The sequence below is a fragment of the Copadichromis virginalis genome, linkage group LG6 (assembly GCF_057382275.1).
Source record: "Copadichromis virginalis isolate Kocher_CV1m ecotype Utaka linkage group LG6, C_Virginalis_male_GT1.1, whole genome shotgun sequence".
Classification (NCBI taxonomy): Eukaryota; Metazoa; Chordata; class Actinopteri; order Cichliformes; family Cichlidae; genus Copadichromis; species Copadichromis virginalis.
In genome coordinates, this window is record NC_140623.1 from 24,201,057 (window position 1) to 24,218,473 (window position 17,417).

The 17,417-nt window shown below is 40.6% G+C and overlaps 1 protein-coding gene across 1 annotated transcript; it reads right to left on the reverse strand.

Annotated features, from left to right (window-relative positions):
* Positions 1–11,709: 11,709 nt before the first annotated feature.
* On the reverse strand, positions 11,710–17,179 carry LOC146707819 (intelectin-like). The gene is made up of 9 exons (XM_085459357.1): positions 17,104–17,179; positions 16,653–16,711; positions 16,470–16,556; positions 16,183–16,329; positions 15,840–16,087; positions 14,999–15,163; positions 14,176–14,293; positions 12,178–12,284; positions 11,710–12,083 (listed from the first exon to the last, which is right to left on the reverse strand). Exons 3-9 carry the CDS (start codon positions 16,552–16,554, stop codon positions 11,940–11,942), a joined length of 1,014 nt encoding a protein of 337 aa, XP_085315483.1. The 5' UTR covers positions 16,555–16,556; positions 16,653–16,711; positions 17,104–17,179; the 3' UTR covers positions 11,710–11,939.
* Positions 17,180–17,417: the final 238 nt, after the last annotated feature.

Sequence of the window (17,417 nt, forward strand, 5' to 3'; positions counted from 1 at the left end):
AAGTGTGTTTTGAGTTATATTCCTCAACTCTGGTCACAGTTTAAGTGTGAATGCGGTGACTAGAAGGTTTTAAATGATGAATAAAGGTGTGAGAGGTATTTCTTTGGTGATGTAAAGTAGGATGTTTTAAAGTTTGAAAGTGTTTTTAATTTGAGAGAGGCATGAGTGATGTTATAAGAGTTTGAGTTTCTTTTTCTTTCAGTTTAAAAACACATAAGTACATACACTTGGTACACCTGTTTACTCTTTGACTTTATTAAAACAGACGGTGTATTTGAGTTTGAATTTCAGTAATTGTATGTTGATATGGTAATTTAGTTTATGTTAGGTGAAGGAGATGTCCATCTCTGCGTCTTGCAGGATTGAAAGTGAAAGTTGAAGGTTGTGATGTGAATGCTGTGAGTACTCGATTTGAATGATTCTGTGTGAGGTGTACAAAACACTAAATAATAATAACACTATGAAAGTTGATAGTAGAGTGAGTGCAAGGTGGTGTGTGAACAGAGGAAGTCTGAGAGAGAAGTGTGTGCGTAGGCAAAATGCAGAGTGTGTGCGTGAAATAAGGGTGTATTGTTTTTACATCAAGGTTTAGTAGAACTAAAGTAGAACGTCACAAACAAACAAAAGAAGGTAAAATGAAGAGAGAAAATAACTGACAATTACATTAATGAATAGAAAACACACATACACAAAGTGCCATATGTGAAATTATTCTAGGAAGGAATCAGAAGTGAGATAGTTTAATATAAGATGCAATGAAGGAAGCAGCTTATACTCCTTTAATTTCCAGAGCCAGTGTGTTCCCTCCCCTGCCCACTTGGGCCCCGTATCAGGCGAGTATGGAAGGCTGGATAGCCCATGACGGGTAAGATCCCACCTCAAAACCCTGGGACAACCTAAGGCAGGCACAGCCACGATTACTCGGCCTCACTCAGTCCTGGTGAGCTCAGACTCACGGGTGAGATGAAGGGAAGAAGACGGGACCTTAAGGGTAAAGCCGCTGGGCTAAGGTGAAGGGGGTAAGTGGCAAGTGGAGCCCTACCTTCTGGCTGAGGACAAGGAATGCTGCTATTTAAGGTAGGAAATCAGAATTTGGGTTAGTAAATTTGGGAAGGAGTAAATTGACTGTTTAAAGGCAAAATTATGAAGGAGTATGACACACTGCAAAAGCAAAATATGCAAATTCACACACACAAACAGAAAATGCATTAACCTTATAAAGACAAGACAAGCTCATGGAGTTTAATGCATAGACACTGATTAAACCTGGCTAAGAACACAAACATATGCAATGAAGAACAGCTTGCTATTTTGTATGAATGATACAATGGTGTGAATGTTTAATAAAATGCATTTGAGTTTGTAATTGAGGAATAGAAGAAGCCATATGACAAAGGGAGTGAGTTATGTAAATAAAAAGTGATTAAAGTAGTTTTAAAAGAGTGACTTAGGAGTGCTCTCTCGTACTGAGTGATCAAAACCAGTGATCACTGTAGAAAGAAATAAAATGATTTAATGAGTTGGGAATGTTTAAACATATGTTTCTGTTGTTACAGCAACTCATTGAGAGATGACTCAGTATGCAAATTAGTTGGAGTGAGTGGTGACGAAGGAACTTCCTGTGTGTGTGTGTGTGACTGAGGAAGTGACTTTCAGAAGAGGAAGCATAGCAGAGAAGAGAAGTACAGATTTGGGTAGGAAATTTATAGTTTAGTGATATGTTGTTGTAAGGGGGGTTATGTTTTATGCTGAATTGAAGTATGTTACAGAGCATAAGGGGGTGATTTTTGTGTGCAAATTGTGTGGTTTTAATGAGACTTTCGGTGTATTGAGGAGGTGAAATTATGTGGTGGCAAAACTTTTGTGTGTTTAAGGTTGTTGAGGTTGTTGTGGTGATGGGTTGATTCTGTCAGTTAGGTTCGGGTTGTTGTTGTTTTTGTTTTTAATAGAGGGAGTTTTAGGAAACATGGACATGTCTAAAAATTGGGCCCATTATTTTGTAACAGTGCACTTAAAGAAAACCTGTCAGGTGATTTTGTTTTGTTTTTATGAGCTAACAATCAGCTCTATTTTTTCCATTTCTGTTTTAAGCAGGCCTGCAACAGTGAATAACGGCGCTGAAAATTCTCGGGAAGAGCAAATATAAGGGGGCTTTCCAGATTACAATTGGCTGAGGAGAAAGCTACCTGGGGACTATTCAGGTCGTAAGTCCCTGTAAAAAGGATTTTATGCGAGTCAATCCAGTCCAAAAGCATAAAGAAATATTTTCCTATGGAAAATAAAAAATGACTGAGCTCATTTTGCTGAGGGTGGAGAATCTGGCGCGGGACGCTCCACTATTAGCAAAAATATGGAGTGAATGTGTGAGTGAATGTGAGGATGAATACATGTGGACAAACAATTTGCTTTTACCAGAAAAATTTTTGTTTTGTTGACTGGGGTTAGATTATGGGATTATAGTATATTGTTGGGAGAATGCCAAATGCTAAAGGGGAAATATTTTTTGATGTAACTCAGTTACCATTAATTGAAGAAACACATGACTGATAACTGTTCTGTTTTAAGTTTATTTTTATGACATAGATTGGATCATGAGTGGGGAAACTGAGCATTTTTAAGTTTTGTATAGTATCTTGACACATGAAATGTATCAAGATAAAGGGGGGTTTAGGGTTTAATAATTTAATTGTTTAATAATTTAGGATCATTTCAGGACCTTTTGGGTTTTTGATCATTTGGATATGGTAAAACTGAAACTGTTATTTTTAAGTTAAGGTTAAAGGATTAAAGTGAACTTGTCACGGTTTGCGGGGCAAGCCGTGTGGAGTTGTAGAAAAGGACCCAAAAGGCGGCAGCTCTGGTGCAGGTGAATATTTATTTACAACGGTGGGCACAAAACAGCACTGGTGGAAAAACAAGAAACCGGAAACCTAAACTGGGTAAGCTAATAACACAAACCAGAAACGAGGATGCAGGGAGGTCCGGGGAAATACACAAGAGACGCAGGGAGACCGAGGGGAAACAACACAGACGAACCAGCAACTACCATAACAGAAGACACAACTTAAATACACCCAGAGAACACAGGGAGATTACACACAGGTGGGGAACACAGGTGACACTGATAAACATAACGAGACAGGGCAGGAGTGAACACAACATTACGCATACTGACGAGAGACTGTCAAAGTAAAACAGGAAGTACACAGAGGTTCAGACAGGAGGAGAGAGAGCACGGGGAGAACACAGACATAACAGGCTGGGGGAAACATGGAATAAACACAAAGAGAGACGAGAGCTCATAAATACACAGAGGGGCACAAGGGGGTAAGAGTCACAAAGGGAAAAACACTTAGGGAACACCACAACAGGACACCTCAGAAAACCTGGCCTAAATAAGGAGCGAAAATACAAGGAACCAAGAATACTGGGCCAACATGGCCCAGGACCATGACAGAACTGAATCCTGTTTAGAAGATACAATGCCGGTTTTTCAAAGCTGTGAATAATTCTTAGAGGGAAAATTAGTGAGGGTTGAAGGAGTAGAACCGCTTTGATTTCTTTTTGATTTCTAGAAGTAGTGGTTATAATGTAGGCTTACACATACAGATATTACATAGGAGGTATTTTTAGGATAAAGGGGAGAGCTTGTAAATAGAAATGATTTTTATACATATTGCATTTTTTGATATGAGTTATTGAAGTCATTGAAGGATTGCACACGCTTACAGACACAGAGTTAAGAAACACACATGACAGTATTGATTCCAGGCAAAAGGCCTCAAATTCATTTAGCTTTTGACTGAACTTAAAGAAGGACCAAAGAGGAAGGAAAGCATATATTTTGGTTAAGTCTGATAAACTAGAATTAGAAGGTATTGTTACATTAAAAGGAGCAAAATGAAATAAAAAGGCTATACCAAAACGGGTTATAACATAGGAAATGTGAGGTTAAAATGAAGATAACACATAGGAGTTGTTTCAAGGCAGCATTTAGCTATGATGAAATGTATACAGGAGTAATTGCTTATATGCTTAAACTTAATTGATTAAAGTGGTTGTTTTCTTTTGGATCTTTTAGAGTAGAGGAACTTGCAGCAGCGACAATTTGTGCACAGGATGTTGATGATCAGATAAGGGAAAAATAGAGCGAGCAACCGGACGTGAAAGCAGGGCTTAAAGAATTTTAAAGGGATGAGTAACGTTGAAGAATATATATAAATATAAGTCAATAAGTTAAGAACATAATTAGGATCAGGCTTTTGATTACAGAGTCCCAAAAAGGATAAGTTAGGGAGTTGCAGGAAAAGGTGTTTTGTTTCCTTTGCAGAAGATCGATCTCGGCGACCACAGGAGGGGCGAGGATCCTGGAGATCTCGAGGCCTGCTGAACCACCAGAGAGGGACCGAGAAAACCTAAGCTTACACATGGAGTGTTCTCGAATGGGAGCTGGTTGAGCCAGAGGACGGCTAGAGAGGGTCTGAGCGAGGACACAATGTATTGCGACCTCTGGTGTTCCAGAGGTCGAGAGAGGGAGTGTGGAGCAGGGAAATTATTTTACTGCTATTGTTAAATAATCATCATTATTACCATTGCATTAACAATATAATCTGGAGTTTATATTGCATTCAGGGGTTGAACAGTGTGTGTCTTTCAGAAAGGCTAAAAGTAACAGGACAGGAAACAGGCTTGGAGAGTTTTGCAGAAGTGAAAGTTATTTTGAGCAGCAGGCTAAGACGAGGCTTTAACAATGTAACAGATAGCTTTAAGAAGGCCTTAAGATGTTATGCATACAGTTATTATGTTGACCTTGTATTTCAGGTGCAGTTATGACTATTTTATACACAATGCATATCCTGTATTGTTAAACATTAATCTTTTTTGTATTAAAGACATATTTACAAGATAGTTTAACTAACACACTACACGTGTGCATCATGCTTTATATTTCCCCGTCTCCATCCCCAAACTAGTGTCAGTTCCCTGACTGATGTTTGTTTATTTTTTTTTTTTTTTCAATATTTTATTTTAATTTTTTCAGCATAGAAAACCCCATCAACAAACAAATACAGCTCAGGCGCTGAGATGATAGGACAAGAAATAGCACAATAATAATAATTAATAGGGAAATACAAAAGAAAAAATAAAGAAAACATTACAATTTGAAACTACCAGTATCCATAATGAATTAAATGTCATGAATATGTAATAAACAGGGAAATTGCAGTGCCATGGTACATGTTTATACAACGTGAGCTTTCTCAAGGTGAGTACAAAACGGAGTCCAGGATTTTGAGAAAACATTTGCTGCAGGTGTTTGCAGGTATCGAACTTTTTCCAGCTGAATGACTGATAACATGTCATTGAGCCAGACACTGAAGGAGGGAGGAGCAGCGGACTTCCATTCCTTTAGAATAAGTCTTTTCACAATCATCATTCTGAGGTCGATTGGCACCCGCACAGTCGCAGGGATAGTTCTGGAACGTACACAGCCAAAAACTGCAATTTCTGGATTGGGTGAGATGGAAATCCCTTGAGCTTTAGAGTACCAATCAAATATTTTGGACCAAAAATTGGTCAATGAGGGGCAATGCCAGAGAGCGTGAGCCAATGTGCTCTCTGATGTTTTACATCTGTCACATATGGGGGAAGTTGAAGGATAAATTTTGTGTAGTCGAATCTTGGAATAATGTAGCCGATGGACAATTTTAAATTGTATTAATTGATGTCTGCTGTTAACAGAGCAGGAATGAATTTTTGATAGGCATTTGTCCCACATTGATTCTGATATTTCTATGCCCAATTCCTCCCTCCAAGCGTCTCTTATCCTCGCAGTCTGCACTTCAATGCTGTCATCAAACAAATGTACAATTGTAGAAATCAAATGTTTGGAGTAAGGAGGGCTCAGGAACACCTTAAAAAGGTTATGTTCATGGGATTTCATGGGAAATCGAATTTTTGCTTAAGCTGATGATGCAAATTTTCCATCTATATAAAGATCTTTGAATTTGATTAAGCCCTTCTCCTTCCAAACATAGTAGGATTTATCATCCCAAGGAGGCAAAAAGGCATGGTTATCACATATTGGTGCCTGCACAGAGGAGTTTGGCAGTTCAAAAAAGCCTCTAACTTGGTTTAAAATCCGCACAGATTGTTTCGGAACAAACCCCAGTTTATTAAGACTCTCAGCCCTCCCTACTTTTGAGAAAAGCAGGGCCTCTAGAGAGGAGTCCCTTACAATGCCAGCCTCCATTTAACCCAAAGGGGGATGTTGAAATGACCAAGATCTGAGGATGTCTGTTGCCAGAAGGTCAAGGCTCTTAGATTTGCAGCCCAGTAATAATGTTTAAATACTGGTAAACTCAGACCTCCCTCCAATTTGGATTTTTGTAGATGTAGTTTTGAAATCCTAGGATTCTTGTTGTTCCATATGTAAGAAGTAATAATTGAGTCCAACTCCTTAAAGAAAGAGGAAGTGAGATAAATAGGAAGATTTTGGCAAAGATACAGAAATCTAGGAAGAGAGACCATTATTATGGAATTTATACGACCAACCATAGATAGGGGAAGAATTTTCCATGACTCGATGTTATGCTTTAATGTTGATAAGAATTCAGCAAAGTTCAAGCTTAAAAAATTAATTTGGGATCTTTAGGAACAGTTAATCTAAGGTATGTGAGATGGTCGTTAACTATTTTGAATGGAACATTACAAAGAAAACTTGGCGAACCGGTTTTAGATAAAGGTTCACTTTTAACCCAGTTAATTGTATATCCTGAAATTTTGCCAAATGAGGTGACCAGATTAGGAAGGGATGGTACAGATTCTTCTGCATTACGCAGGTATAATAGTACGTCGTCTGCGTACAAACTAATAACAGTTTCAACCCCTCTGACCAAGAGTCCTTGTATTATTGGGTGTGCTCTTATCTTAATCGCAAGGGGCTCTAATGCCAGTAGTGATGTGCGATACCACTGATTTCCTTTCCGATCCGATACCAAGTAAAATTCAGGGTGGTATCGGCGATACTGATCCGATACCGATACTCTGTACAAAAAATTAATGTTTCATTGCATTTCATAATACAATATATAATTGTATTATGTAATTGTAATAAGAACATAACCATATTGCTTCATAATGATTAGAGGACATCAGACAACTTGTTTTTATTGCTTAATAATGCAGAAAAATCGTATAGAAATAAAAAAAAAACTGATGTTGTGCGCTATTTGAGCATGTTGCCTGCCTGCAGCACTAAAGGACTCTGCGAGAGACGTCTGTCTCGCCCTAGCAGCACCTGTCCCTGTCCTCCTCTTCTGTTCGCCTCAACATAAGCTTATCATATTCTGTGATGTGATTTACTCCGAGGTGTTTGACGAGGTCAGTGGTGTTGCCACAACAACGTGTCCACACAGGACTCTGTTTGCGCTCAGCCATTGTTGTGAGTGTGAATAATACCAGGGGCTGCGACACATTTATACAGCCGTATTCCGCATATGACTATGAAAGGCATAAGAGGAAGTAGTTCCTTCCAAATTAGACGATCCGAATTGTATAGTTTCTTTCCATTGCGTTCATTTTAATGGAAAAACTACAAATTTACCACAGAGTACTAAAATATCGATATTATAATATGAGAATCGATTCTAGAACATAAATTGCTGGTATCGGAAGAATCGATATTTCAGTATCGATCCACACACCACTAAATGCCAGAGCAAATAGAGCAGGGGACAGGGGGCAGCCCTGCTGAACAGAGCGCTGCAAAGGAAATGGCGCCGACCTCTCTCCATTTGTGAGAACTGAACAGATTGGATTTGCATATACTAATTTTACCCAAGATATAAATATTTCACCAAACCCAAACTTCCGTAATGACTCAAACCTATAAAACCACTCTGTTACGGCCGAGAGGGCCCGGCTGTGGGTGTGGACTCAAATGCAGACACAGAGGGAGGCAAACGGGCGTGAACACAGTGCTTTATTTACAAGTGTCTAGTGAAATTACACAACAGGAGACTATGAATGCTATGAATTATGAAATGCTATGAACTGTGAACTGTGAGGCCAAACTGTGAACATGAAACTGAGTGCTATGGCTAGGTGCTGGATTTCACGGATGGAAAAAGGGGCAGCGGCTTGGATGGAGGTACGCAGTCACTATAATGAGAAGAGACAAGTAGTCAGTGGCAGTCCAGTGAATCACAGCTGCAGGATTAGGCTATGGAGGTTAGGGCTTACGCGTTGCAAGTTTAAAGTGTCATGCGAGGAAGGGGTGTCCAGGGGGTTCCGGGTGAGGAGTGTCCAGAGAGGATCCAGAATATGCGTGGAGTGAGGGACTTGGCAGGGAGGCAGGCAGGTGTAGTCCGATGGTGGAGAGGAAGAAACCAGATGACAGAACCAGCGTCCAGGCGGAGATGAGAGTAGTTCGGGAAACGTGACTGCCAGGTGGGTCCTATGACAAAGAAAAACACGGTGAGGGAAAAGCCGTAGTTGAGGGTTCTCACAAGGGGTTCGCAGCCTAGCACTGACATGGGTTAGCAGAAGATCTGGCAGAGGTCTGTTGTGAATGCTGGTCTTATATGCAGGTGACTTGATTGGAACCAGGTGTGGAAGCTGATTGGAGTCTCTGCCTGAAGGTAGAACCCAGCGGAGTGGAAAAACCCCGTGCTCACCCGGACCATGACACACTCAACCTGATCAAAGGCTTTGTGTGCATCAAGAGCTAAAATTGCTGCTCCTCCCGAACTACCATGGTCAGAATAGATGGTGTTGAGAAGACGTCTAACATTGAAAAAAGAAAGTGTAGAATATTTAGCTGATTTAGAGTTTAGAAATGTGTTATCATAGAATGTAGAACTGTTGTAGAGACACTGACACTGCCCTCAATATAATAAAGGCTGACTGTGTCGTGAACTTAGGAGTAGATTGTAGGGTACCCCTCCCCCACTTGAGCTGTGAAAGTAAAACAGAGAAGAGTTAATGCTGAGTGGAAATTCCCCAGAGCATGTATGGGTGGGGGTCTCAACATTGTAACTGGATACCTGTGGTCTGGAAGGGAGAGGGGTTTTATGACCTCTAGGGAGTTACCTACACCCACAGTGTTTTAACTGTCACGCACACACATCCACACGCACACTCACTCATGTGCACTCACACATACACACAGGTATGCGTACACAGGCACACACGAGCACTCACATAGACACGAGGGAACGTGCACATGTAGGCATTCATGTGCTCGTGCACATAGACACAGACAGAGTTTGCAGCACACCGTGGGGGGTTTTATGATGGGGTCACTTCTATAAAGCTGGCTGTAACTAACAAAGGGGTGAAGACTTTTGCAGAGGGACACCGGCCTCGTCTTCCCTTCTAGAAGTGCATGCTTAAATGAAGATAAATGAAGAAGAGTAAAGATAAATGAAGATGAGTAAAGATGAATAAAGTTTTGTGAAAATGACTACTGAGTCCGGTGCCATCTCTGGATGCTCGAGGAATAAAAAGAACCGGGGTAAAACTGATTTCTCAACAAAAGTCTGCCAGGGATAAATCCCGTTTGATCAGGGTGAATAATAGAGGTCAAGTACTTGTTCAGTCTAGTTACTAAAATTTTGGTTATCACCTTTCGATCAAAATTTTGAAGAGCAATTGGCCTGAAGTTAGCAGGATCTGAGTCATCTCTGCCTTTCTTCAAGATTAATGATGTTTGTTTAATAAACACAATATTTACCTCACACTTCTCAGCTTTGCCTTTCTGTCACACTAAGACACACCAAGGAGAATGATTATTAATTATATATAATTAATAATTATATAATTATATAATTATTATTATATAATTTTTTACTTTTCCTTAGCGTACAACACTGTAAACCCAAAGAAGTTGGCAGCTCAACTCTATACAGTGATCTTTGTTCCTACAAGTGTATTATGTTCCTACAAGTGTAAGGCATACACCAAGTTTTGACCTGCCAGTATCTTTGCTTTGGTCAGAACAAGAACCTATGTTGCTCATCAAGGTGAGTAAAGTAGCCACATTTGGTTTCTAGTAATTAAACATTTTTGAAAGAGACGTAAACGAGAATTCTGATTTTTAAAAGACTGGCGTGCAGCAACATATTCCTCTCAAAGAAATTCAGCCACTTCTCTACATGGTCATATCACTAAAAGTTAACTTCTCTTTGCTTTTACCAGTTCATGTCACTTACCCAACAATTACTCCCTGTCTTTTTCATCAGTTCTGAAATCTTCGCTAATGACATGAAACTAAATTTCAAAGACTTTGTCATAATTTCTGTATCTAATAGAATATTGTATCAAAAGAAAAAGAAAAAACAACCTCAGAACAACACACTGAGTAAATCTTAAAAACTTTGCAGTCTGTCTCAGCTACCGCAATGAACTCAGCTAACTTAGTAAAGTGGCTGTGTTAGCTTATTAGCTGCTAGCTTATTAACTGTCAGCTATCTATCAGGGGACCCAGCATTTTCAGTTTATATTATATTTTTGATTTCTTATGTTATATTAAAATAATGTAAAGTTCTTGTTTTATTATTTAGTTAGAGTTTAGTTGGTTTTTATTCTAGTTTATGTTCATCCATGTCTCTGTGTTTATGAGTCTTTTTCTGTCTTTGGTGTAAGTCTGTCTTGTCTTGTCCTCTATGTTGTACTTTTAACTATGTCAGTACTTTTCATCTCTCTTTTGCTCCCCTGTCTGTCATGTGTTTCATGTTAGTTAATTTATTCAAAGTACTTTGAGTGCCTTTTTTTCTAGGTGCAGAAATTTCTATCTGCAGTCCAGATCTTTCACAAGCTGAAAACATTTGGTGCATCAAACAAAAAATGAGGGGAAAAAAGATCCAGGACGAAAGAATGGGTCACTCTGAGGAGTACTAAATATTCTACAGTCAGTGGTTAGTGGTGTTAAAACAAAGTGGAAACGATTGGGAACGACAGCAGCTCAGCCACAAAATGGTCACGCATAGTGGACAGATCAACAACTTTCTTCAGAGCCCATCGCTACATACTGCTCTAGAGTGCAGTGCAGTGAAGGTGTGTTTCTTGAAGTAACAAATCACACTCAGACTGGCAATCTGATGACCAAGTCTGGGTTTCGTGATTGCCAGAAGAACGGTACTTTTCTGATTATACTGTGTCGAGTGTTAAGTTTGGTGTAGAGGGATTATAGTGCAGGGTTGTTCCTCAGGAGCTGGGCTCAGCACCTTAGTTCCAGTGAGAGGAAGTCTTGATGCTTCAACATCCCAAAACATTTTGGAGAATTTCATGTTCCCAACTTTGTGGGTTTGGGGATGGCCCCTTCCTGTTCCAACATGACTGCAAACCAGTGTAGTTATGCTCATCCATATATTTATATCCATAAATACATGGATGAGCGAGTTTGGTGTGGTGAAGAACTAAACTGGCCTGCACAGAGTCCTGAGCTTAACACAACAGAGCACCTTTGGGATGAATTAGAGCGGTGAATGGGATGTTACTCAAGTTTATCTCCTTGTGAAGGCAGACGAGCAAATACTTTTGGCAATATAGTGTATAGGTGATCTCCAAACTAATGTTATTGGTATAATAACTGGTTTATTGGTAACAAATAAACTGCCAATATTGTCCGTTCATATTTATATTTGTCTCCCGCATTTCATGTCTACTGACTATTAAAAACAAGTACCCAAAATAATTTCAGAGAGCTCATCTTTTAATCATTTTATTTGAATACACAGTTCATTACTGCTGGTGTGTGCCTTAATTACAAATGACTCTTAATAATCTCTCAATTACCATTTCTTTTTATATGTAGAAACTATGTGATTAATATATGTAAAAAAAAGTTTTTAAAAAATCTGTAGTCTTCCCTGATTTGGTTACAGCTGGGACTGCTGAACAGACTTTAGTCAGAGGCTACATGTACACAAATCCTCTCAGCGGTAAAACAGTAAGACAGCAGCCTCGGTCATCTCTCTGGAGGCGCTCCAGCCTTGCATCCCACCCAGTCTGTCGTAGTCAAATGATGGGAAGTCCCCACACTGCTCAGGGTGGAAATATCCTACTCCTCCTATACAGTACTGCAAACACACACACACAAATATTGTCAGCACACTTGATACCATTTGTTGTGATGACTCGTTGCCAGCAGATGTGTGATGATTGATTACTCACATGTTCAGTGTCACAACCAACAGTTGGTTTGACACCAGAGCAGATAGCCATGGCGGCACGTTCACGGTTTATAGCTCTAAATGTGATGAAGCCTGGTTCAAACTCATCTTTCAAACAGAAAACATGAAACCAAATATATTTAAACACCAAATTATGAAATTGAAAAAAAAATTTGAGTCTTAACACTGTGTTGTAATTTACACAAAAAATAAGCAAACATTTAATGCTAATCCAGATCTATAATTTACATTGACCAGTGACGGTAAAAACAAAAGCCATCAGTGCTACCCCTTCTAGCAGTGCAGCCTTCTAGCAGACACACCTAATGGTATCCATCCATCCATCTTCATCCGCTTTATCCGAGGCCGGGTCGCGGGGGCAGCAGCCTAAGCAAAGAGGCCCAGACCTCCCTCTCCCCGGCCACCTCCTCCAGCTTATCCGGGGGAACACCAAGGCGTTCCCAGGCCAGCCGAGAGATATAATCTCTCCAGCGTGTCCTGGGTCTGCCCCGGGGCCTCCTCCCGGTGGGACATGCCTGGAACACCTCACCCGGGAGGCGCCCAGGGGGCATCCTTGTCAGATGCCCGAACCACCTCAGCTGGCTCCTTTCGATGTGGAGCAGCAACTGCTCTACTCTGAGCCCCTCCCAGATGGCCGAACTTCTCACCCTATCTCTAAGGGAGAGGCCAGCCACCCTTCGGAGGAAGCTCATTTCTGCCGCTTGTATCCGCGATCTCGTTCTTTCGGTCATTACCCACAGCTCGTGGCCATAGGTGAGGGTAGGGACGTAGATCGACCGGTAAATTGAGAGCTTCGCTTTTACACTCAGCTCCCTCTTCACCACGACGGACCGGTGCAGCGTCCGCATTACTGCAGCTGCAGCCCCAATCCGTCTGTCGATCTCCGGCTCCCTTCTCCCATCACTCGCGAACAAGACCCCGAGATACTTGAACTCCTCCACTTGGGGCAGGAACTCATCCCCGACCCGGAGTGGGCACTCCACCCTTTTCCGGCTGAGAACCATGGCCTCAGATTTGGAGGTGCTGATCCTCATTCCCGCTGCTTCACACTCAGCTGCGAACCGTTCCAGTGCGAGCTGGAGGCCCTCACCCGATGAAGCCAACAGAACCACATCATCCGCAAAAATCAGAGATGAGATTCTGAGGCCACCAAAGCGAAAGCCCTCCGCCACTTGGCTGCGCCTAGAAATCCTGTCCATAAAAATTATGAACAGAACCAGAGACAAAGGGCAGCCCTGGCGGAGCCCATCACCCACCGGGAACGAGTCCAACTTATTGCCGGCAATGCAAACCAAGCTCTTGCAACGGTTGTATAGGGATCGAATGGCCCGTAGCAATGGGCCAGACACCCCATACTCCCGCAACACCTCCCACAGGACACCCCGAGGGACACGGTCGAATGCCTTCTCCAAGTCCACAAAACACATATAGACTGGTTGGGCAAACTCCCATGCACCCTCAAGTATCCTCGAGAGGATAAAGAGCTGGTCCAGTGTTCCGCAACCAGGACGAAAACCGCATTGTTCCTCCTGTATCCGAGGTTCGACTAGCGGACGAACTCTCCTTTCCAGCACCCTGGCATAGACTTTCCCAGGGAGGCTGAGGAGTGTGATCCCCCTGTAGTTGGAACACACCCTCCGGTCCCCCTTCTTAAAGATGGGGACCACCACCCCGGTCTGCCAGTCCACAGGTACTGCCCCTGATCTCCACGCAACATTGCAGAGGCGTGTCAACCAGGACAGCCGTACAACGTCCAGAGCCTTCAGGAACTTGGGGCCCCTAATGGTATCTGTTTCAAAATCCTGCATCGCATGCATTGTTAAGCTTCTACATTTCCTCATTCTCAAGCGACATTCACAAGCTTAAGTGTCCTCCCCAAACGACTGCCGGGGTGACAACTATACCCTATCAGCCATTATGGCTAATTGTTAAAAAACCTCTCTATTACCATTATTTTCTTCATACATGATCTTCTTACTTCTTGAATTGGGTCCATACAACATTCTGGTGGACTCCTTATCCCCGTGGTCGTATACGATTGGAATAGCTGGCCCTCTGTCACCGCATGACCCAACATTGTATCTCACTGGATATTGCTGAAAAGATGAGACAGTCTTATTATGTGTAGATCTGCACGTTTGTTTGTGTAGTTAACAACATTTTTAACCACTGTTTTATTTTATACTAAAAAAGTCTCAGCTCTAACTGGTTAGAAATGGCCCAGTGCTGGAGTTATTTGTATATCTGTAAATAGTTTCTGACTGAAAAGCAAACAAATGTAATGCTTTTGAAAATACAATTTAAAAATCAACATGTGTGGCTGTGTGAATATGACTTTCCTGCTTCTGTGGAACAGCTACAGGCAAAACGAGAAGACCACTGAGAAAAATGACCAAACCTGGAGAAAGAAATAGTGTCCGAAGGGAGTGAAGAAGTGCAGCATCTCTGTTTTGTAGAGGTAACTTCTTACCATTTATTTAAATTTAACACTATCAATTTAATTGAACAGGACATTTTGACAGAAAGACGTCATAAGTGCAATATTCTTTCTTTGTGTGAGTCTTCAAGTGTTACAGAAAGAGAAAGAAATGCAAACAAAAACACTTATTTTTCAGTTTCCTTTTCCCATGCACAGACCACCCAAAGAAAGAGATCAATGGCAACAGTCATTTGTACAAAGTATCACCCATGCAGTAGTACCACCTTGTTAATGACAGACAGTAGCTGCCAGGTAATTGATACCTAGCGGTTTGTGACCTTTTACCCTGGTTATAAGTTCGGTTTCTGCACAGCTAAATTACCTTGAAGAGCTGAAAGAGATTTCCTCCATACAGTCTGAGGAAGCGGTTTTCAGTGTGGTAGCGGAGGACGGCTGCAGCTTCCATGTTCCAGAATTCCAGCGGCAAGTTGTTGGGAATGTGCCACACAGACATGTCCTCAGCTGTTATATCGTAGTAACCTGGATTCTGGGAACGTGCACACATTACTGCTGTGACTTTAAATAAGACTTTTGCCACACTTATGCAATACTTATTTTGCAACAAATAGGTACATTTTCTCATTTCAATCAACCTTTGAAATCATGAAAGAGAACTTACTTTAAAAGTAAGTTTTGAAAAAGTAAAAGACAATTCCTAAATACAGAGACTCATAACAGAGACAGTAAAAGAGGCAGTAATGGCAAGATGGGACAGAGAGAGGAACAGACATGGAAAATGAGAAAAAAGAAATCAAAGCAGAACTTCTAGGACTCAACAAGGGCTCTAAACTCTTTATTATGTTCTACCTATTTACCCTCAGGTACAGCTAGTTGCAGGTAATTGTAGCTAGCTAGCTTTAGATAGTAGAGTACAGTAACGGTGCACAAATCAAAGGTAAGTTTTACTGACTCTTTATCTTCTTTACATCTAGTTTCTGGTAAATCCAGTAGAAACAGAACTAAATGGATGTATTTTATTATCTTACTATGCCTTTTTATATGTAATGCTGATGTGAAATATTATTACAATCAGTTAAATGCAGTGGAATAAAATATGAGTTAAAAAGAAGTAGAAAGTAATAAATGGAATTACTTAACCAACCTCAAAATAAAGTAAAGTAGTGTTAATGTCTCTTTCCACCACTGGTGACTTGCTATTTTACCTTAAAGTCATCAGCAGTGGCGCTCTCTACTGTTCCAAAGGTGTTTCTGTTGGACCAGTTCCCGTCTCCATCTGGCAGGTCAGCATTGTTGCCCTGCTGGCTGGACCAGCGATCACCCACAGTGCACCTTCCATAAACGCTGTTCTCATGGACGCTCGCCACCAGCGTCCATCCGCCTCCAGCTGTGGTCATGTCACAGTAAGTCTGGTACAGCATGCCATTACCTGTTGTCAGGTAGTATACTCCATCTGGAAATGTTATAGCATTAAGAAAACATAATTCAGTCTTAAGAGGACATAAATGCCTTGGACTGTTATGTTACATTTATGAATCTTGTCCTTACCTTCTCGTTCATCATATCTGTCCCTGAGGTCTTTACAGCTCCTTGCAACACGAATGGATCTGTTCCTCACTTTCTCCAAGTGCTCAAAATTTGTCCTGGTAAAGTTCTGCATCCTCTCAGCATACTCTCTTGTTTCTGTGATATTTACTAAAAATTAAAGCAAGTTTAAAAAAATTACATTTTGACAGCAGGAAGGGAAAGTACACAAAGTGCATGGCTATAAGCATATATATGTGTTGTATCAGGCTGTAAGGCTAATAGACATAGTTCACACATTTTTGAATTACCTATTTGTGAAGAAGGAACCTCTGCAAAGGAAACATGTTCCAATGACAGCAGACCCACAAAAAGCAAAAATATGTTGTGTAACATCTCTGAGAGGGAAGAAAAACAACACAATTTAAACAATCAAACTGCTCAATGTTCTCTCACACCTTTCCGAATATGAGTATGCATGTGTGTGTTTTTACTTTAGCTGTGTTTCTTCTTGAAGGAGCTGTCTTGGTAATAATGAAGCTGTTTTCTGGTACTGAAAAAGAAGTGATTTGTAAAATATTTCCATATCTCCCTTTTTCTCCTATATATTCCAGGTTTTTGATCAAGAAAAACAAACAACTCAAATGACTACAAACCAGGTATGAATCTTATCTGTAGACAAACACAGCACTGATGTGTCTGTCAGCAAGATTTCACAATAAAATGCTGACCTGAACTTTGTCATAAATGTGTGAGAGGAGTAAGGACAGAAAGAAAACCTATTACATTTTTGTACAGATTTGGATTAATTTAAAAATGAAAGTGAGGATAAGCAGTTATAAACTGCTTATCAATACTCTGTATAAATAAAAATATTTTCAAGATTTTAAAAACTAGTACACCCGAAGTTTTAAACCAAAAAAAAATTGCCGTTTGTATCCCTACCATGTAGATCCTGTCCTGGGTCGAAATAAGGAAGTTGGAATAAGGCTTTTATTCACGTAACAGAAGAATATATAGAGCTGTTACACCTGTCATGTGACATTAAGAGCAAAGTTTAAATTCATAAGTGGGTCAAGTTATTGTTTAGCAGTGTTCATAAATCATCTCTGCAGTCATTAAATTCCTTTTTACTGATACTGGATGTTGTACTGACCTCGACTGTCCTGAAATGTTAAAGTTATTGACTGTGGAAAAATTCCTGTTGTTTCACTTTTCCATTTTGTTTAATTATAATAAAATGATTTGTAATCCTCCTA